Here is a 23,222-nt window from a genome sequence, read left to right as displayed (position 1 = left end):
GATGTCGTAGGGGTGACCACAGAATTCATGAAGGTATTCTAAGAATTGGCTGGTATGTAGTGCACGAAAGCAGAGCTTAGCTGGGCCAAAAAAAAATATTTATGGTCATCCATCGAAACGACCACCAAGGTCAGTACGATAAAATGGCGTCAACTGGAGCGATAATACATGAAGGAATGAGTTCTTTTCCCCCCCACACACACCAGTATCGTCATAGGGGGTGACCACAGTGTTCTGCCTTAATTCGTGACGTTTTTCTAAGAACTGGGTGCTATGTACTGTGCGAAATCAATCGATCTTGCAAGAATAAATTTTTGGACATCCCTCTTCTAAGAATTCCAATTGAGTGTGTTAGTGTGGCCAGCTCAGGGCAATATGATATTATAAACACAGCACATATCACGTCTCTGCTGTTTATAACTTCATAGCAAAGAAAACACGCCATTCATAACAGTAGAACGAAGAAACCGCTCGCAAGAGCAACAGGAACTTTGCTGCAAGACAGGCATATGTAACGATGACTTAGTGCAGATAAAAGTCGTGGCTTATTATACTCTGTTCTTGTGACAACAGGCCAGCGAAAAATCTAACAATCTACAGCAAAACCATCAATTATTATGGGCGTTATAACATAGGTGTGCAGCTGGACGAAACATACATGTCGAACCCCCCCAGACGATTTAAATACCTGACGAAACATACACGTCAAACCACGCTGAACAGTTAAAGAAATATTTTGGTTGAGTATTTGTTGTAATGCCATTGAAGCTACTAATGCAACATTTATGTCCTTCAATATAAATTTTCAGCAATTCAGCTCTTAGCTCTGATCAAATGGTTACAGGTCTAACAATCAATTCCTTTTAAAGATATACATCTTATCAGCTTTCATTCTGGTATCATCAATCACAAGTATGACGTACCTCAAAGTTAGCGCCCCGTTTGAGAAATCTTGTGCCAGCATATCTGTTTGAACGGCGAGCTATTATGGTCACATACATAGAGCGGCCATATATACATATGTTAGACTGGCCAACAAAGCCATGTGTCACATAAAGTATCCAATCAGGATGGAGAGTTCCTTCTATTTTCTCCAGAAGATGGGAATTCCACACAAATCGCCTGTGAGGCTTATTGCGGACCCCATAATCTACTGTTTTGTTCTTGCTGTGATTAACATCATTAACATCAGGCCTGCCAATGAACAAAATTTAAATTAATTTATCTTACAATATGTGCAAAGACAGAATTATTTGGGAACTCACAAGACAATATGTGCAACATCTTCTATAAAAATTGTCAAAAACATCTAAATTCAATAAAGCAGCTTGTAGCCCACTTAAACAACAAAAGAACAAATTTCTTAATGTACTGTACATATTTCCATCAAAGAAAAATGAATACTTTTTTATAATGTTTATATTCACCCATGCAAATAATGTAGTAACCTACCAACAAGCCCTTAAGAGAACTCTGAAATCACAACTCTACAAAACATGAACATTATGAACTTGAAACATTCTGGATACTGAAATGAGATGAAATAATTATTGGATTACGCATATTAAAAGAATGAATGTATGTTTATAAAATACCTAGAAGAGCCCTGGAACAACATGGAAATGTTAACAGAAATGGTTTACACAAGTGACTCACAGTATTAATGACAGATGAAAAGTATGGACAGAGGGAGAGAGACAAGGAAAAAAAATATGGGGTGCCAAGAGATAATTACTGGCTTTTCATTTATGCATCCACATTTCACTGAAAATAATTATACAAGACGGAAGAAGAGTTTAACTAACTTTTATACATTCTACATAAGTAAGATAGTGAAAAATACTCTGTAGGAAAATCACGTGTTTTCCATCTTTCCATAGCCTATATCAGCCCGCTGAGGAATGGAATCTGATGAAATGTTATTCTTCCATGCCTTAATTCTCAGCATGGTGTCAACAGCAGTGATTTTGTACAAGAAATGAAAAATGACAGGATTATGGGGAGTTTAGGCGAGAAAATCTGATATTGTACCATACGTGACGAACGAGCCTGCATGAACCAAACCAACCTTGGTCTCCATCTCCCCGTCTATGTACCTGCAGCACATACACCCCCCTTCCACCCATTTCTTCCCATGACCTTCCATCCTTTGTTGAGGCTTATCCCTGGGCCTCAGGAAAATTGCTTGCAGAGATCATGAATATGAAGGTATACTCTAAATTATCTTAGGGATCTATATTTCAAGTGTTCTGCCCTTTTTCTATTCCTGGGTGAGCAGCTGGTCCATGCGCCATCTACCAAGGTAAGTTCTGCTGTGTTCCCCATATGTGGAGATGTGCCTCAAGGTGGTAGATGCAAGGACCACTTTGGATTTACTAGCTTTCATTTATACTGTTTCACTTTCTACTATTTGTATTTTTGATTTGTTCCTGATATATTCACTTTGTTCTGGGCTATGCTGTATTTTATTTATGTCTCCTTTAAAAAAACACACACATACAAACACAATGTTAAACACAGATATTCACGCACGTAAACTACACGACTAATAATAAGAACATGCAATCAAGAGAAATAAACGACATCTCCCATCATCAGGAGGAAAACAACATGACCCAAGTTGGCTCATGATATTTTAACATAATAAACAATTTTTTACATACAAAAGAAAATTGTAATACAATTTTAAATACATTGGGAGGCTACTGTATGGAAAAGTGAACATCATATCGCGTGCAGTGGAAAATCTCAATCAGAATACCCAGCAAATACACTTAAAAGAAACGGCATCATATGTAAATCTACACTTCAAGAAGCGTCATCGTGAATGCCTAAGACAAACATCAAAACTAACTGTGATAATAACAAAATTTATATAGTGAGCACTATTCATAGCCTAAGTGCATATTTTTAAAACATCTTATGTGACAGTGTTTCCTGATCATAGTGGCGCGCCTCTGAGGATGATTCTTTTGAATCGAAACATGTAAGGTGAATAAAGACTGAAGTGTTGTAAACTTGTATGTCACACTGGACTTGAAAATTATCCACTTTGTACTAAAATAGTTCTTTGTGGTGATATAAATGTTAATTATCTAACTGATAACAACAAAAAGAAGAAAATGGATTTGTTATTAGCTCCAGTCAATTTATCGAGTATAGTGAATTTTCCAACAAGATCACAAAATGGATCTGCAAATGCAATAGATAATATATTTACTGATGCGTCTCTGCAGGGGAATTATGCAATATATCCCTTATGTAATGGGCTTTCTGATCATGATGTGCAATTAACTGTTTTAACAGAAGTTAAAGAGTTTATTAAGAATGGGAATGTCAAGGGGAAAAAACAATAAGGAAAATTGATCAGGCTACTGAGGTGGATTTCAAATATAAATTGAGTTTTGAAACTTGGGGCTCAATCTTTGGTGCTAATGACATAAATACAATGTATAATTCTTTTCTTAACTTATTTCTCAGAATATTCTATTCAAGTTTTCCTCTACAAGAACAGATAATTAAATCAAATAATAATTCATGGATTACCCCTGGCATAAGTATCTCTTGTAGGCATAAAAGAGATCTCTACTTATTATGCAGGAATAGTAATGATGAGGCCTTGAAGAATCATTATAGACAGTATTGTAAGACACTAAAAAATGTTATAAGGAAAGCTAAAAGAAAGCATTAGAATAAGCAGGTATTAAATTCCGGTAATAAATAAGAACTGTCTGGGACATTACAAAACTATTAACTGGGAACTTAACCAAAGTAGACATTATTCAAGAATTAAAAGTTAATGGAGAGGTTATTGAGATTAAGTCTCTGTTTAAGGAAGAGTGAATTCATAATATTAAGCAATTTAGAGCAGCTTTAAATGCTTTTTTACATACTAAATCCTATTACACTTTAGATGAATATTTTAATTAGGGATAGTTTCTTGTTTAGCTATGACCCATTGTTTGACTCAGCTCCATGAGTAAGTAAGTAAGTAATGGTAGGTTATGTAGTTGCAGTGATGTGTAGGGTTTCATATGCTTGATTTGTTGTTGTGGATTTATATGCACTGTTCTGTTGACTGCTTGCTGATTTGGCAAGCTTGTGGTGTGACAGGTTCTGTATCCAATGGCTTCAGCCTTGTATGGATGTGCTAGAATGTGTAATAAATACAATACAATACAATTAATTTCCCTGAGCACAAGGGTCTCAGAAGGTCAAGAAGAGATAAGGATACAAGCTGGCCTGTGAAGGGGAATTTGGTTTACTGTGATAAGCCTTACACTTATTCCTTCTAAACTAATTTCACCTGCACTTCAGTAGTGGCAGTGACCAAGTTCATTCAAGCAGCAATGCTGTTGATTCAGGACGTGTCTAGTTCAAATCTTGACCAGGACACCGAATATCCTGATTAAGGTTTGTCATTGTTTTGCCAGTCACTTCAGACATTTGTTGGAATAGCACCTTAAATTAGACCATGGCTGCTTCCTTCCATCTCTCTTCCAAATCATTATTCACTATCATCCAGTCATTCAATGTTATACAGTCTATGCTACTGACAGCACTATTGAATAACTACAAATATACATATTTTTTTCACTAGTGGCTTACCTTACCAAAGAAGCTCTGGATGGGCTTGGAGACTTCAAATTAGGAGGGCAAATTATTCAAACTGTGAAATATGCAGATGACCTTGTGTTAATGGCTAAGGAAGAAACTGTGCTACAGGGTATGATTGATAGACTAATTGAAATTGGAATGTGCTATGGCATGGAAACGAATATGGAGGATACAAAAGTAATGAAAATTTCGAGACAACCAACCCCAGTCACAGACTGTGGACCTGTCTTCTGACAAATTACTGATGAATGAATGAGTGGCATTAACTCCAATATAGATGTAATGATTATATCACATGGTACGGTTACTACAGGCTTGCTGGCAGCAGTACATGTATCTCATAAAGATATTATGCTACTGTGTACTGACCTTTTCTCTTGGTGATCTGGCAGAAAGTTCCAAAATGTAAAGTCATCTGCCACTTGCACTGGATTACTTTCTCCTCCATCTGAAGCACATTTCATTTTATACATGGTATTACTTCAAATATTAGATGCCCTCGAATTTAAGAGGCAACCAGTTTTGGAATGTGAGCTTTATGAAAAAAATTAGAGAGGTTCACATTCTTTGAATTTAAGACACACCTCAATTTTTCAACAGGACATATGTTTAAAATGTGTGTCTTATATTCAACATACTAAGGTACTAAGTGTTGCATGAACACCCATTTATTAATACAAGCCCACTTTCCCTGTTTTATGCCTGTACATGCATTTGTTCATACTGAAATCAGGAGTTGGTAACATGTGACCCACAGGTCACAGAAAGTCTGAGAAGAAAGCCAATTCAGCTGATAAGAGGAGATGTTCAAATGCTAATAACAACATATCACTATAAACATTTTTATGTTCTTATATTCTTATACAAAGAACGGGGAATGAATGTATGAGGTGTAGGCCTTCTCAGCCTTTGCACCGCGACCTACAGTGGTCTACTGTGCTTCACAGAACGGGGAAAGTACAGAAACACACACAAAAATAAAAAATAAATTAAAATAAATTAAACTGACATTTTGATGGAAATGCAAGTTACATATTTTTATTCAGTATAACAGGTTATAACAAGATGAATGGGGTCCACTCCCGACTCCACTTATTGTGTATGTTACACAGCTACTTCAGAATACAAAGCAGAGGTAGGATAGTATAGTGTGAATAAATTATTTATAATGTTTGTTAGCTCCCTGTCCCCTGCTTCTTGCAGCTCCTTGCTTGACTTCTCTTTATCCTGAAGATGGAGGCAGTATGTACCTCTCAAATGTCAGTGAACTTAAACCAGACAATAAAGTATAAGTATTTATATTCCGGATTAGTTATGTTCTCCTTCACCAGCAACAGGGATAACTGCAAACTACATAAACATGTTCCTTACTTGTGGATGTAAGCAGATTACAAACAGATCCACAGTACTATGGGGATAGCAGCCAGATTTTAACATGGTCGTAAGAGCATTAGCATGCCAACTGGATATCATTACACTAGTGCTATGCCCAGAAAATAAATGTTAGAACACTCAATCAAGACATAACATTTCCATTCTCCAGTTATACTTCCTGTGAAGTATTAAGGAAAGAAATACAAGGAATCCACTATGAAACTAGGATGTTAAGCAATACCTGAAAGTAGAAACAAGAGCAAAAGTTGGGCAGATTAAAGATTCAGTTGTATGAGAAACAAAAGATTCCCTCAAGAGATTATCAAAAATGAAGATGGTGATGAAACCATGGATATTATGAACAATGTGGGGAGACAAAGTGGGGGATGATATACAAAGGAGTGAATGTAAATTCAGGAAGAGTATTTAGGGAAAAGCCAAGAGGGATGGTTGAGGCTCTGTCATAGTGTGGGCAGTCCCAGTGGAAAAATCATTGGATGTTGACACAAATGATGTACTTCATTACCTGATGTCTTGCTTTCAGGAACAGCTCCAGTTTTAGCTGCATTGTTTCCATGACTGGATGTTGGAATGATGTTTCGGGGTGGGGACATGTTGTTCTGCAAGGTGTGTGTGATATCATAGCTATAACTGTGAAACAAGAAATGGCTCTGTCAGCATATTACTATTTTGCCTCTCTTTACAAAGAAATAATGTTACCTCATGTACAAATACCCTAGATGAAGTAACAGAGGAACAGATAAAATTACATAATGATGTGTTTCACTATTTATATGATTCACTCATATTATTAAGGTGATTAGTTCCAGATGGATGAAATGGGTAGGATAAGCAATAATCGTGGGGAAAACAAGCATGCAAAATTTTGGTTGGAAAATTCCACAGGAGGACACAATTCAGGAGAACTATGTAGGTCATACCGAAAGTCATGAGCAACTTTTTTTTGCTTGCAACCTGGGAACAGCAGACAAAAGAGAGTAGGGTGGTAGGTGGAACCAGCTGTTGTGTTAACCTTGAGTGTCTTGTGATGTCAATAGCTTGCATCATGTGACCAGTATCACTTCCAACAAAATGGCCGACAACAATATGTTGTTTCGCCAGCGTGCTGTCATCAAATTTCTTGTGAAAGAGGAAATCCCTGCTGCAAAAATTCACCAGAGACTACAGCATGCTTATGGAAGTGTGTGCATGGGTGTGAGCAGTGTTTGAAGATGGGTGAAACATTTTAAAGATGGGAACACCAGCATCGAAGATGAGCCTCGGAGTGGTCGTCCTCGAACAGCCTCAACTGAACACAACAAGGAAAGAGTGGATGAGATCATTCAAGATGACAGGTGTGTGACTGTGGACACAACAGTCAAAAAACTTGGAATAGGGCACAGTGCAGTACAGGAGATGATTGAAAGCTTGGGCTATAGGAAAGTTTGTGCTTGTTGGGTCCCGCAGTTACTGACTGAAGACCACAAAGGTCAGCAAAAAGCCATCACCTCAGAACTGCTGCAGAGATATCTACACGAAGGCAATGATTTTTTGCTCTGTATTGTGACAGGTGACAAAAGCTGGTTTCACCATTTCGAGCCTGAAATGAAACGGCAGAGTATGGAATGGCACCATTTGCATTCTCNAAACATCATCATCCTGCATGACAACGCTCACCCCCATGCCGCTCGCCTCACATTGGAAGCAACTGCAAAGATGAGGTGGGAAGTTCTTCCACACCCCTCCTATAGCCCTGATCTTGCACCCTCTGACTAGCATCTTTTCGGATTTGTGAAGGATCAGCTGCATGGACAACGTTTTGAGACAAGGGAGGCAATTCAGATAGCAGTGCGTCAGTATCTTCGGATGGCTGGAACGGAATTTTACAGAAGGGGAATTTTCAAACTCCCAGAATGCTGGGAGAAATGTGTACAAAGAAGTGGCGATTATGTGGAAAAATAAAGAAAGGTCTGTAGATTGAGGTGGTGTATTTGGTTTGTCAATAATAAAGCATGTTACTTTACAGAAAATTGTTGCTCATGATTTTCAGTAGGACCCTCGTAGATACTGTAGGGAGACATTACTAAAATAGATTTTGGAGTAACAGATGTGTGAAAGCGGCCTCCGCAGTCTAGAGGTAACATTCCCACCTCATGACTTGTGGTATGCGGGTTCAAAAACCCGGCAGAGGTCGTCGAATTTTTAAGGGCGGAAAAATTCAGGGAACAAGTCCTCCAGGAGGGACTTTAAGCCATGGGTCCCGTGTCCTAGCTTTACAGCACGTAAAAGAACCTCATGCCTCAAGGAGGCCTCTGAGCCAAATTATAAGGACATTTCTCGCCCAACAATAGTCTCTAACGCCTCTGATAGATGGGGGAAGCATTATAGACACCACCAAGCCAGTGGAGGCCGAACTCGCTGGCTCGGCGGGACTGATGGTACGCACCAGTATCAGTAGGGTATAGAGACTGGTAAATACCATAGAGGGAAGCACAATGGACCAATACTGGTCTAAGTGCATGGGGAAACCCACCTTCTCCAATAACTAACTAACTAACTAACTAACAGATGTGTGAAGCATGAACTTGAATTTACAGGCTCAGGATAGCATTCAACTGAGAGATTTTGTGAATAAGGTGATGAAACTTTGGGTTCCAAAAATGGAAGGAATTTCCCGACCTGCTGAAAACTATCAATTGCTCAAACAAAACCTTGTGCACCATAATTAGTCTGTGGCATGGAAGGTAAAGAGAAGGTGAACACTCATTTCATCTTCAGCCAGGTTTAGCTTCATCCCAACCTGATATACTCCATGCTATCCTTCCATCACCTCCCTGGTCTTCCAAACAGCAGCTGCTCAAGAGGGTTCCCCACCAAAATTCTGCATGCTGTTCATTGTCCTCCATCCCTCAAAGATACAAGTCCAGCTCATCTTAACCTCCTAGATTTCACTAACGTAACAAAACGAGGTGGCCTGCATAAAAGAAGAATAAGTACATTTTCTTGATGGTGTACCTGAAGTAGAAATTGCTGGATAGATCAATGCTTTGGAACATCTTGACATAACGTTGTTCATCTGGGTGGCTAACACGAATGCCATCGTTTGGAATGTAGATCATGCTAGTGTCTTCAATTTTGTAGATAGTGTGATACCCAACGAATGCGACACGCCGCCTCTTTGTTATGAGGATTATGTAGTAACCCTCCAGAAACTTCACAAATCCTAAGAATTAAACATGATTCATTATACACACAAACAACATGTTATGCATTTCAGGTATGAATGTTGAAGTATACTGCAATTTTTTTTTAAATGTTTTGGTAGTAGTTCCAAATTCCTCAAATCCAAACTGATATACTGGTGCTGAAACTTACAGTCTTATTAGTATTCTGCTTATACTCCAGATCAGGTAAAGTTATCCCTATGCTTAATTAAACACATGCTGTGATATATATGGGGGCATGGAGGTATAATTACATGCATTCCAAATGGACAGTAGGCTCAGTGGGCCAAAAATATGGTCTGGACATAGTGAGAAAAATTCCTGCCCTTACCAGGAACTGAATTATGGCTGTCCAGCCCTTAAGTGAGCTATCTTGGTTTTCCTCTCTAGACCCAGACTAGGAAAAGTATGTCCTGAGGAAAAATTCAGTCCTACCTCCAATGATGATCATCTATTATTAATATTATGACTAAATTAATTTCTCTGCTCTTTCACATACAATACTGTAATACAAAAACTTAGGCTTTGTAAATAAAGCAAGTTTTGCGATCACTAGAGCAAGTTTTTCATGTTTCCAGTTACTGTACTTACAACTGGGCATTAGAACAGTGAGTGAGTTCTTTCCAGATTGTTTTAATGCATTAGTCAGGCCCTTGAGAACACAAATCGGAATTTAAGATTTTGTATCCAAATTAATTCATAACAGTCTTTATTTTATGTATTTATATATACCTATAAATTATGTTAAAACTGAACAACTTATAGCTATCTAACATTCTTTTTAATTACAGAGGTTCTCTTGCAAGGTTTCCTCACTTCTAAATAGCCCCACCAGGCACCCTAGTAAAATCTCGCTACCAATGTTTTGTCTGAACCCTAATTATCTAGTCAGCATTATTTGATATTTCTGTATAAGTCTTCTGTAAGTGCATTTCGCTGTAATGTGTTAATGAGGTCACTGCTCTTCCTTTCAAATTAATTAACAGTAGAGCTTTCCATTACAAGTTCAGCCTATATGAACAGATCACAGACATTATGGGAGATACTTCCAGCAGCAACTCATATATATATAGTTAAAATTTCCATTTCTGTTCTTAACACATAGCTGTAACATAATACTAGTTTCTGCTGTAAGAAGTAGCGAAGCAACTCATATTGTATCACTTGGATGTTTTACATTTCTCTTTACGTTCAATTAGATTATAATAATTTTTCTCACTAATGTATTAGTCATCCTGGGGTTGACTCAACCTCTAACAGGAATAAGCACCAGGAATCTTCCTGGGGGGTAAAGGGTGGCTGCTGCGTAAGGCTGACAACCATTTTGCCATCTCTGAGCCAAATGTCTAGAAGATGTGGGAGCCTCAACCCCTCACAACCCCATGGGCATTCATGGCCTGTTACAGGGATAGCTTTAACTTTTCTTTACCTTTAATATATTAGCTATTTCATGGTTCTCTACAAATTGTAATAAGCACTGTGTCTGCACTTTTGCAATAAATGTTGGGTGCACAATAAATATTTAATTTTCCTGGAGGAACTGAAAAAATCAAGAATAAACTCAATTATGGTAGTAGCTGGTGTCCCATCTGATCCAAATTGGGCACCCCCTGATGTAACAAGCATTACCACTTAAGCTGACATAAAACCATTACTGTGTCTTCTTGGAATAATGACAATGGACAGTCATAAAAGTCTATAATTTATTTAATCCATGCACATTTACATAGCGCTGTCTCCTTTCTCCTCAGTTACAAGGGCCAAAAGGTGTATATACACTTTACAAAAGTAATTTTGGCCTTGATGTTCACTTAGTGCAGTTGCAAATGTACCCCTGCAATACTTCACACTACTATATACCATGTATAACATGGAAGTCATATATCATACTTATCTTATTTTGTTAAACAAATACTTTTTAAAAAATGAAGATCACTGTTGTATGGGATGTGATGCTATGTAGTTTTGTGGATAGGCTACCTCAATTTTTAGGGTACAAGATCTAGCATAATTTTTTGCGGTTTATTTCACGCTGCTATCAGTAACTAAACTAGGTGGTGTCAAATGGCAGGATGACAGATGAATGATGAGTCTGAAAGGATTCTGAAAGAAACAGTGGTGGTCTAATTGAGGTACTGTCCCAGCATCTGCCCGAAAGGACTTAGAAAAAACATGAAAAATCTCTGTCAGGACAGACAATGTTCTGGCAAAGAGCACCTCCTACCAAAAGCCAATCTGCTTAGCTTCTAGCCTAGAGCAAAGGTGAAAGGTACTACTGAAACACTAGTACCTATCTACTGAACTACATAGCACCATATCCCAGAAGAAGGAAACCTTCATAGTCACCACCATGACAACCCTGATGCTACAAATGAAAGAACAAATACTGAGACATATGTTTCATTTCATACAAACTGTATGAGTCATTCTTGAAAAAATTAAAAGTTTGATTTGATGTTCATGTAAAGAAGATGTTGTATTAAACTGATAAATATCATAATTAAACCCATCCTATAACTTGCACCTGTAGACTCCTACTATCAAGTTTAACCAAAATGCATTCAGTAGTTTTGGTGATAAAACATGCATACACAAGTGCTCACAGATGTATGTGTGTGCACACACACCTATAACCACGCACATGCACACAAACACAACTTCCCAGTTATGTATTCATTTTATGTGTCTTGTGCTAAAAATGCATAAAATATACATTACCCAGTGGCTTTCTTGTTATGTAATGTCAACAAGCAAAGCACTATTATACCTGGAACCATACATACCACATGGTTCCAATGCCTTCTTTTGTTAAGCAACAGAACCAGGCCAAGCACTACTGCCCCTGGAAATATACAGGATGTCCAAGGAGGAAAGATCAATATTCTGGGAGGTTATGGTATCGGTCATTCTAAGCAAAAGAGCATTACTACACTTGGAAACGTATATGCCATGCATTCCTGAAATAATAATTCCTGACATAATACTTTTGGCTTTTATAAGTTTTCTGATTTTTTTGGTGATAACTGTTCAATTCTGATCTTCTGAATTAGCACTGTTCTGGGTTGAAGCATGTAGGTTTAGGAAATACCTCAGTTACACAGGTAAATTGCAAGTGTCATGACCACTTTCTTTATAATCTGTGTACAACAGGAATTTCCTCAACCTACACACTTCTGTTCTGAAGATGGAGGCAGCATGTTCCTCTGAAACATCGGTATATACCTAGATGACTACGTGGTACGAGTACATGGTGTCACAATCCAGAAGACCAGAATCTGATTGGCTTCTTTTACTGTTACTGTTGCTTAATAACTAAGACACTGGGAAACGATCCCTATACATTAGCAGGCAGGATAGCTCTGACACTACAGAAGCCAGGTTAAGGCCTGAATGAAAAAGGAACATGGATCTGATTGCTGGAAAGAGGAACACATTTTTCACTTCTCCACAATTTCCAGACCAGCTCTGTGGCCAACCAAATCTTTTATCCAATGGGAAACTGGGGTACTTTCCCACGGTGGAAAGCAGCTATTTAGTAATAATTAATGGTAAAAATACAAAACACATAAAGAGAAACTGTGAAAAGCATACTTGCATTTTTAGTTAAATTCAACATTTCTCTGTATGCCTCACTGGTATTCCAACTATTGCCAGATCAGAGCAAGAGCATTTGGACCTGCAGACTTAACAGTGCCTCTGAATTTTTGTTTTAAATTAACCAGTTCATTGATTTTAATGCTTGATACCACCACTTTCATTAGTAAAAGTGTAGTGAACAAGGTTAGGAAATGAAAGCAGCCCCAGTCTCAAGCCTCCTCTTCCAATTCACCACCCTGAGAAATGCTCATTTAGACCATCTCTTCAACTCGAGGCAGCACAAAGTTCAAATATACCAAGAGATTTGTAAGCCTAACTGAGCATTTTCCAAGACAAACCAGTCTGAAACCTTGAACACCTTAATATTTGGAATTGTACCTATAAGACAACGTAAAATAACTGCTGTCAAAAGTGAACATGAGCAACTTGGAGAATCTGAAGGCATGAATCAGATATATAAATGAGATTGTAACTCCAGTTATTCTGAGATGAGTGTGGTATGTGCAATGAGTGGGACCCATACTGAACTTCACTAACATAAGTAAACTTTCATAGCTTCTCTACAATTTTATGCTCCACTCATGTTTTTGGCACTAACTATAACAAAACAGCAAAGCTTGAAAACTGCAGAATAACTTTATATAAGCACTATACAACCTCTTTAAAATATATAACTTATGTAAATAATTCTAACATGGTGCATACCTAATGACACATGAAAGAAAATAATCGGTGCCTCTGCACATTTTGATATATTTACACTTTACCTACTTGAAAACCAGAGTATACATGCACACTTTTGTTTTTAGCATAAGATAAGGTGGATATAATTTCTATATATTTTGTAAATGTAATGTGTTCAGTATATGAAGAATTCCATGCAACTTCATGCCACCAATCCAATGTAACAACATCTAAATCCCACATTCAGATGGAAGTCGCTCAGCACACTGTAGCACTACAGGGTTATATTTGAGAGGTACCCAGTTCAAATCATGAATAGGAATCAGAAAACTTGGGGTCTTATGAGTTTCCTTAGTCGCTGTGGGCAAATTTCCAGATATTTTGTAGCAGACCACTTTAACATTAATTCCTTCAGGTTCATCATTCTTCCTTCTCATCTGATGCTAAATAATTTGAATAGCTGTTATGCCATCATTGAATTACCCATGAACAAACCAAATTTTATGCTCCTAAAACTACAAATATCGAGCACTGCAGTGGTGGAAACATACTTAAGCATTTTATACATATATATAATGGATTTTTAATTCTTTTTGTTTTGGGGGGGGTGAAAAACACTGGTTGTGAGTACCACCATGTACCAAAACAGTACTAGTAACACAGCATAACACCACCACACACCAATTTTGTGTACACCAAGGACAAACAAGACATGATTCTGATACATGCATGGTATAATACATGGAGAGTTTGGAGATAAATTATTATAATTATTTTGACCAATTGTGAATGGTGGAAGCATCAATACAGGGGTGGAAGTGGAATATGACAGTTTTCATAGTGCTGGTAACTGGCTCAATGAAGTCTGTGTGTGTGTGGAGGGGGGGGAGGGTTGACTGTTCATCAATCTATGCAGTTACTTCCAACAGTACAGCTATGAGCAAGCATGAAGAACTGGCTGGTGGCATAACATATGTTCACAGTTACAACATTACTTAACATAAATCAGTACTTCAGGTTCAAAGGAGATTTCCACATGAGTTCTGTGCAGACAGGTGAAGCAGAATTCCTGCCTGTGGCATTACCTTACAGTGTGTTGGAAAAATTTCAAAATGCAGGCAGAATTTGTAAATGTTTCAATGGTAGTTCATGATCAGGCTGCATGCTGGAGAATGTTGGCATGGCTAGGGAAACAGTGATCTACAGTCAAACTCATTCTGCTGGACATCAATCAGCTGCGTTCAGCCTTTCAGACCGAAGTTTTCATTGCATTCTGCATGATAACCTCAAATTTCTGCAGACAAGTCAGACTGTGCAACAACTGCAAACTGATAAAACTGCTCATGTGGCTTTCAGCATTCATTTCCTCAGCGGCTTGAACTCATAACTGGATATTCTTTATAAACTGATTATATTTGACAAGGCACAGTTTGATCTCTCTCCACTACATCAACAAATACAATTTCCAATACTGGAGCCATGAACAACCAATGCAGGTTTGTGTAAAGCCTCCACACTAAAAGTTACAGTCTGTTGTGGCACATCTGCCTTTGGTCATTATTATTAGACCGTACTTCTTTGAAGAAGTAGTTACTATAGGATTCTTTGAACAACNGTTACAGTCTGTTGTGGCACATCTGCCTTTGGTCATTATTATTAGAACGTACTTCTTTGAAGAAACCCTGCATCATCACGGAGTTGAAAGAGCATATCATTGATGAAATTAAAGCAACTGGTGGAACATTACTGCAAAGAGTTATGGACAATTTCGGATCAAGGTCTCAAGAATGTCTCATGTAATGCAGAGAAATTAATAAATGCTATTTTTAAAACATGAATATGATTTAATAAATTGCACTATATTATTCTTTTCTAGTAAAATTGCTTTCCTGTTATTCAAGCTAATCCTCCCTTAGTTAATTAGTTATTGGAGAGGGTGGGTTTCCCCATGCACTGAGACCAGTATTGGTCCATTGTGCTTCCCTCTATGATATTCTACCCGTCTCTATACCCTACCGATATTGGTGTGTACCATCAGTCCTGACCGAGCCAGCGAGTTCGGCCTCTACTGGCTTGGCGGTATCTATAATGCTTTCCCCATCTATCAGAGGCGTTAGAGACTATTGTTGGGCGAGAAATGTCCTTATAATTTGGCTCAGAGGCCTCCTTGAGGCATGAGGTTCTTTTACGTGCCGTAAAGCTAGGACACGGGACCCATGGCTTAAAGTCCCTCCTGGAGGACTTGTTCCCTGAATTTTTCCGCCCTTAAAAATTCCACGACATCCGCCGGGTTTGAACCCGCGTACCACAAGTCATGAGGTGGGAACGTTACCTCTAGACTACGGAGGCCGCTTAATGCCCCCTTAGTAACACTCTAATTACTGTCACACTCTACTGCCTCTATCCTGTACATAAAATTAACCATAATCACATTCACACTACATTACAATTAACAGTTAAATGTTACATTCAAGTAGCTGGTGCCTGTGATCAAGGTAATGAACCTTGGGTTGTACAAGAGGTGGGGAGTTCATCTAACTGATTGTGTCTACTGGGCATCTTCAAGGGGCAACTACATTACAACCAAATATCAGAACACAAATGCAAAAGGAATGCAATAAACTTTAGAAAAGGTTGGAGATGTATAAAATGAAATGGAAGCAACATATGAAGGCAAGTTAGGCAAAAACATACGGTATACTGAGATGCCTACTGGTGTGCCAGCCTACAGGTTTCATTAATTGATGTAAATCTTCAGTTGTATCTGAAACAGGCTCTAGAAATACAGTGTTCTGTTGACATAAAAATTTTCTTTAATCACCAAATATTTATTTGAGGAAAGAACCTTCCCTAATCCCAAGCATTCTGGGAAGATATCTGAAAACATCAATCTTCCCTTCAAATACGGTCTTGTTGGCTGGCTGACATATGATTTTACAGCTGTTCCTTCGATACTGTGGCTAAGCAATCACAGTTCTCAACTGTCTGAAATTCGGTTGCCATGGAAATTAGGATTCCATAACAATATAATCAGGCCACGCAGCTGTTTTGTCATTGTTTCTAATGCACTGTGTCTTTTAGCACAGCTTATACTGTTACACTGAATAGATGAAAATATAGTATATAGATGAGGTAGACTCCAATTTCTTTGTCACAAAGTATAAAGAAATGTACGTTAACTGAATTGTTGCACAAAATATCAACAGTCATGTCTGCACACTGATTACACTCATTTGCTTCAACAATTAATACATCACTGTCTAACATGGTGTCTATGAAACACTCTTACCATGGATATGCAAGTAGTATCTTCTGTCAGTAGTGAAGATCCTTATCATCTGTCCTCAAAAGAAGTGAAATAATTCCTAATAGTCATCCTGAAGATAGTTTCTTAAAGCAGCCCTTATTCTTCAGTGACTCATATACATGCTGAACAAAATAATAATGTAGTAATCATTTACAACCATCTGCAGAGTGGATCCAGTGTCACTAAAATGGAATTGATACCTTACCAAGCAAGCCAAATGCTGGCACTAGTCGGGGGAAAGTGTTGCGTTTCCAAATCGAATGCCAAAAAGGTTTGTTCCGAGAGGCTGTATCTGTATCTTCCACTGTTCCTTCATCATTGCTTGTTTTCTTACCCCCTGAGTCAGATGAAAACAAAGACAATTAAACAAGAATTGTTCTGTTATGTGTATATGTTTCTACAGTAGCTGCACATACTGAAAGCTAATGCTTTAAGTTGTGATGGGTACTTCCCATAATTATACGATGTAAACTTAATTATAGTGCTGATACTGGTGGTTCTGCAATCTAAGGAATGTCATCTTGGACTGTTCAAGTATTGGAGTCTTGGTTTCAAGCCACATGTGGGGGTACGATTGTTCATCTACATTTTCAACATTATCCTGTGTAGACAGATGTCTGTCAACCGTCTCATGGTCCAAAGCCCTAGTGATAGACATATTTTAATTCTGACCAGTTTCCTGTCAATAACATTAATCCAGGAAATCAATGTGGTTACTACATGTACTGCCAGCTCTAACTTAAAAGAGCCCTACATTTTGCCTACTGAGTGTACTTATGGGTTCTGTATGAGTCTAAGAACAAAAACAGTGATTGCTTCCTTAAATAGTATTACTTACTTGGTGTTACCAGGTGTACATAATTATCTGTGAGACAGAAACTGAATTTTTAAATAATGTTTACATCACCTTCAGGCTTCAAAGGTTACTACGGATATTAAATTCTCTAATAGGAAATGTCTTTTATCATCATTTGTTTATTGCTGATAATTTAGAATTAATCTTTTTTTTTCAAATCTGCATACCAATAATTTTTGGGATATTACAGAACACAAATCCAGTTAACAATAAATCACATGTTTTGAATATGTATGAAGTATTTTTCATGGAACTCAATATATTTCATTCCTCTTAAGTTTCAATGTGACAGACCTACAACAGGACAGAGTCCTAGCTTTTGTGATGACCCCTGAAATTCCATAGATACAGGATACTACTTGAAAAGCTTAATGATTAGAATTACTGGGGAAAGACACTGTAACAGGGGATCTTGTTAGTCACTTAGTGAATTGCAAATTATTTGTACAAAATACAAGAGGTAGATGCTATAGGGGCGGTTGTCCACCTGTCTGCATACTTATCAACAAATTCCAACAAAATTTGGCATGCGGGAGATCTACTTTACATGTTACCAATCATATTTCATTTGGAATTGTATCTGTTTAATTTAACCGTTTAGATGAAGGTCAAATGAAACATGATTTTCTAAAAAATGTCCAATCTTACAAAGAAAAAAACTGATACAAGACAACAAATATGGCTCTCATTAAGATCCGGGACTCCTATTTCAAATACTTTTTTATATAGTGGCTATTAAAATAAAATACAAAAGCAAATAATTAACAAATATGAAATCAAGCATTTTTAATGTGATTAGCTTTGCAACAATTATTTGTCATGTATTAAGAAATATTAAGGCCAAGGAGGTCTGAGAAATAGCAATGAATGAACTTGGAAAATATGTGCAATCTGTTGGGCCACATTTCCACTCCAGTTTGCTTGGTAGTATTTAAGCATAATGTTGTCAGGCCACACTAAATAAAGCGTTTTGAGATATCTCTTTTAGCCACATCTCAAACCCTGTACAGTTGCTATTAAAATCACTTCATCCATGTCTGTCCATTTATATTCATGAAATATTCTGAAGATCACAGACTGAACTTTCATAATATCTGGTAGTGGGAGATCTTACCAAGATTTATTAACATTTTCCAATGATGGTTAAAATGCAACATTTCACATGAAGATCTACATCCGTTTCCATGTGACTCTCAAACGAAACTCATTAAATATTTGTTGCAACCACAATGTTTCAATCTAATATTGCAGAGAAAAATGAAACACATATTTGTGACAAATACAATATTTCCATAAGTCTTACACAAGAACTGTTACACTACATGTACACTTGCTAACTTGTATACGAAGGGGGACCCAAAAATAACCGGAACCGACCTGTTGCGGGCGCATGCTTTGTAGTTACGAGTTGTGCTGCTAGGTAGTGTTAGCTGGGGGTCTCCCGCGACTGTTAGTGAGCTGGCATAAGTCTGAGTTAAGTGGTTTGTCTGTGGTGCTCTGTTGTGTGCGTTCCTGTTTCAACCCTTTGGCGATTAGCAAGATGGCAACAGGTCGGTTCCGGTTATTTTTGGGTCCCCCCTCGTATTTTTAGCAATGAAAAATGATTTAAACACATGCAGAGCTTACTGAACAATCAACAATAGTTTTTTGAACAAATGCAAAGATTAGAAATTTCTTATTCTAAGTAATAATTAAACAAAGCTTTCTTCGATCTTAATTTACAGGTTTACATGACAGAAATATATACTCAATTTAAACGTAATTTTCACAAAAACACATATTTTTAAGCTGATATAAAAGCTTTAAGTCATAAGAATAATTTACCAGGGATGCTGGCATGTCATTTATAATTTCTTCTGCTGGACTCACATGTACAATGTACACTTTTACAATATTCATTTACTACCTGCTAAGATTATGTAGTGCTGATTGAGAAATTTTGAAATGATACAAATTGTGTGTTACGAGGGTAACAGAAATTATAACAGCCTAAATTAAGGTAACTGTTCTATAAACTGTCTGCAGGGACTACAGAAAACCACAAGAAACCTGTGAAAGTGGCCATTTCTGTTGAACCAGGTACCTCACAAGTGTGATATATTACTACCAAGCTGCTCTATGAACCCTACATAGTACGCCTAATATGCTAACATGCTAAAGGTTAAATTCCTGTTGCTAAAACTGTTGCCATAAACAAACGAAGGAGGCACAGCCCTTTGCACTAGGTGTAGATAAGGGACCAGTTCTACCATAAGGGAAAGAGCCCTAAGTACCTACTGGATAACAGGATGGGTGGACTTGGGACATAGCTGTGAAGAGAAAAATTGAACTGAAGTCATTTAGCCTGTATAAACAGCAATAAAAAAGAAATCTGTGACTGTATGAACTTAATGGAAATGTAAGTAACAGATGAGATGAGAAGATATGAAAATGCTGCAAACCGTGCTAAACACTTGCACAAGAAAAGGGATGCAATATGAATACTTACTCACTCCTGCAGTTTCTCATGCATAATGCAAAATATACATGATCTGTTTGCCATACAAAAACAACTGACTGACCATTATTCACATATCAATTTCAAGTTTGTTACATTTCATGAATAAAGAGTTACAGGCACTTCAAATACAAAACAAAGAAACTTTGGGGGGGGGACCTGTTCCAGTGCAACTTTGTCCATCATGAATCTCACATTAAGTCACCCAGGACTGTGTTGAGAAACCACCATAGATATGGTATGATGTCCTATCATATTTAAGATTGCGATATTTATAATTATCCTCATGTTAAATAAAATAAGTGTACATGAGCCATTTGGATTTTTTCAATTTACCTATCCTCCCAGCTGCACTATGGCCCTGGGGTTGACTCAGTCTCTAACACAAACGAGTACCAGGAATTTTCCTGGAGGTCAAGGGAGGCCAGCACACAAGGCTGACAACCTTACCGCCATCTGTGAGCTGATCATCTAGAAAATGTGGGAGCCTCGACCTGTCACAACTCTATAGGTTTTCATGGCCTGTTACAGGGATAACTTTACCTTACATGAGCCATTTTGTATCCAATCACCAAATGAGGTTATACATCATTAAACCTGATTTTGCACTGCAGCAATTTAAATGATCATGAATGACTAACTTAATTTCAAATCTATATGCATCAAGTACTTTTAAAATGGGGCACGTGGTAGCATAGTTGGTTGAGGCACTATGCTACAAGCCGGAAGGTCGCAGGTTCAAGTTCCGATGAGGTCACTGGATATTTTTCAATTGATCTAATCCTTCCAGCTGCACTATGGCCCTTAGGTCGACTCAGCCTCTAACAGAAATGAGTACCAGGGATATTCTTGGGGGGTAAAGGGCAGCTGGTGCATAAGGCTCACAACCTTGCCGCCATCCATGAGCCGACCGTCTAGAAAACGTGGGAACCTCAACATCTCACAACCCTATTGGCCTCCAGGGTCTGTTACAGGGATACATTTACTTTTTTTTTTACTTTTAAAATAAAAAAAGAACGTGTCTTGAAATATAAGGAAGATACTGCTTTAATGCCCTGATGTTGCCATTTCATGGCATTATCAACTTGCATCTGTTGACCTAGATGAAACATTTTTGATTCTGGCATGAACATATGTGGCATTATGGTGAGCATAACTGTTATTTTTTTTTAAGCTTAAACTTTGAACAAGACACATACCTTGGCATATGGCTCAAAGTAACTAATGTTGTACAATCATATTACATGAATGAAATCACACAAACATGGTGTTATCTTGAATATACCTCCAGAAGGTAAACAGTACTGACATTCAAAATTTCGATCAGTTCTACCAAACAGCATGTATGCCATATCACTGAATTTTCCAATAATTATTATTTCTTGCACATTTCATTTACTTAATGGTTTGCATGCTTATACATTGATCACACTGCTCACTATGACACAAAATGTAATATCAAACTTGTCATTTCATTCTGACTTAAAGTTCAATTTAACAAAGTGAAGTAAATGTATAAGCGACATTAATTGGACACAGATTTTTAACATTACATTTTGTCACCCCTTTCTCATTTGGTTTAAATTCAAGCTGCACCTACTTATTCTGACTTTCAGTGGCTCTGCTTGGAATTATCCATAATTCTAAATGCTCACCAACAATCCCAAATGCTGACACCACTTTGGCCACCCCACCAGTAGCTGATCGTTGACCTGCACGAGTACGATTTCCCACATCAATCATGGTCACAAGATCTCGAATTTCCTCTTGCGTGTACTCCACTTTATCATCTATGACTGACAACTCATGTGGTTCCATTCGATCAATTTTGAGAACTCGGAATCTTGTTTGGGTGTTGTTGGATCCTATTAGGTAAAATCTCTGTAGACATAAACACAGAGACAAAAAGATAACAACTTTTTACTGTACCACGAAAAAGACTGACCTGCAGGCCAAGTCTGTGTATAAATGCATGAATGAGTTCTGTCATCAATGAAGTTCATTTGTGTCTATAAAAAATTCATGCTAAAAAAATCAATTTCTTAACTGGAGGTAAAATTAAATAAAATGATATACAACTCAGACTGTAAAGAAGCCTGACAATGGCACTGGGGGCAATACTGCAAAATTATATATAAGACTGGTACATTAAAAGGCAATAACAATACATCAGGCTGCAGAGTGTATTACCATTGTGGTCCTACAAGAAATGCAAGTATGGTGAGATGGATACAGGGATTTCTGTGGTTCACCCACAAGAATCACAGATGACTAAAACTTTCAAATGACAGAAACAGTTGCTGCAGCTGTACTTGTATAAAGTTTCTGACTTCAGGATAAACTACTGCAGCTGTTTGGGTAGGAGTCAGGAATTAATACCATATTTACGCATGTATAGGCCGCACATTTTTTGCCAAAAATTCAAGAGGAAAACTGGGGTGCGGCTTATATTCGAAATCACACTTCATTTAAAAAAAAATTATATTCACAATTAGTAATACAGGATGTTCTACTCCTGAAATAATATTCCAAGAAAATTATTTGTTCTATAATTTGTCTGAAAATTGTGCTGCAGCCTATACGTGCGTAAATACGGTAATGTAGGGGTTTGTTTGAGCATCAATAGGATGCTGGGGTATGGAATGCCTATAAAGATATAAGTTGGGTTCACCCTTCACAGGTGGGTTTGATGGGTTAGCTCAGGGGAAGCACATGACTCTGCATCAGGCACATTAACAGGCCGTAGCTCAGATGACCAGGAGGTACTCACTCATGTGGCACCAATTCGTTCAACCAGAAGGCACAGGATCACTTCAACTGGATATTTATTAATGCCCTTATACTGCTACACAAATACAATAGTTCATACTTTCTCTGTGAAGTTAGGAAGGAGCAAATTCACACTTTCAAGAGAATGTTTATTTTTAATTACTTAAACAGCCAAACAGTAAAAACAACTACACTCTGTGGCTTTAGTCCGCAAGCGAACTATACTGACCGAGCGACCGCCGCTTGTCGGTGAAGTTAGTTCCAACTTTTGCGGATAGAGGGTGTCGCGTGGTCATC

General features: G+C 37.7%; 1 protein-coding gene across 5 annotated transcripts in view; it reads right to left on the bottom strand.

Moving 5' to 3' along the window:
* Nucleotides 1-23,222, bottom strand: part of LOC111872532 (polyphosphoinositide phosphatase) — a 45,331-nt gene that overhangs the window by 19,921 nt on the left and 2,188 nt on the right. For 3 of the 5 annotated variants that reach the window (XM_023866542.2, XM_023866543.2, XM_023866545.2), the window contains exons 2-7: nt 21,812-22,037; nt 17,009-17,140; nt 9,007-9,214; nt 6,518-6,642; nt 4,987-5,065; nt 924-1,194 (exon numbers count right to left, since the gene is read on the bottom strand). In XM_023866542.2, the coding sequence (XP_023722310.1) occupies nt 924-1,194; nt 4,987-5,065; nt 6,518-6,642; nt 9,007-9,214; nt 17,009-17,140; nt 21,812-22,037 (1,041 nt within the window). The remainder of the gene's footprint in view (nt 1-923; nt 1,195-4,986; nt 5,066-6,517; nt 6,643-9,006; nt 9,215-17,008; nt 17,141-21,811; nt 22,038-23,222) is intronic. The other 2 variants (XM_023866544.2, XM_023866546.2) reach the window with 1 other exon arrangement.

The sequence above is a fragment of the Cryptotermes secundus genome, unplaced genomic scaffold, assembly GCF_002891405.2.
Source record: "Cryptotermes secundus unplaced genomic scaffold, Csec_1.0 scaffold537, whole genome shotgun sequence".
Lineage (NCBI taxonomy): Eukaryota > Metazoa > Arthropoda > Insecta > Blattodea > Kalotermitidae > Cryptotermes > Cryptotermes secundus.
Note: the sequence above shows the minus strand (reverse complement) of the source record. Positions and strands in the feature narration are given on the sequence as shown.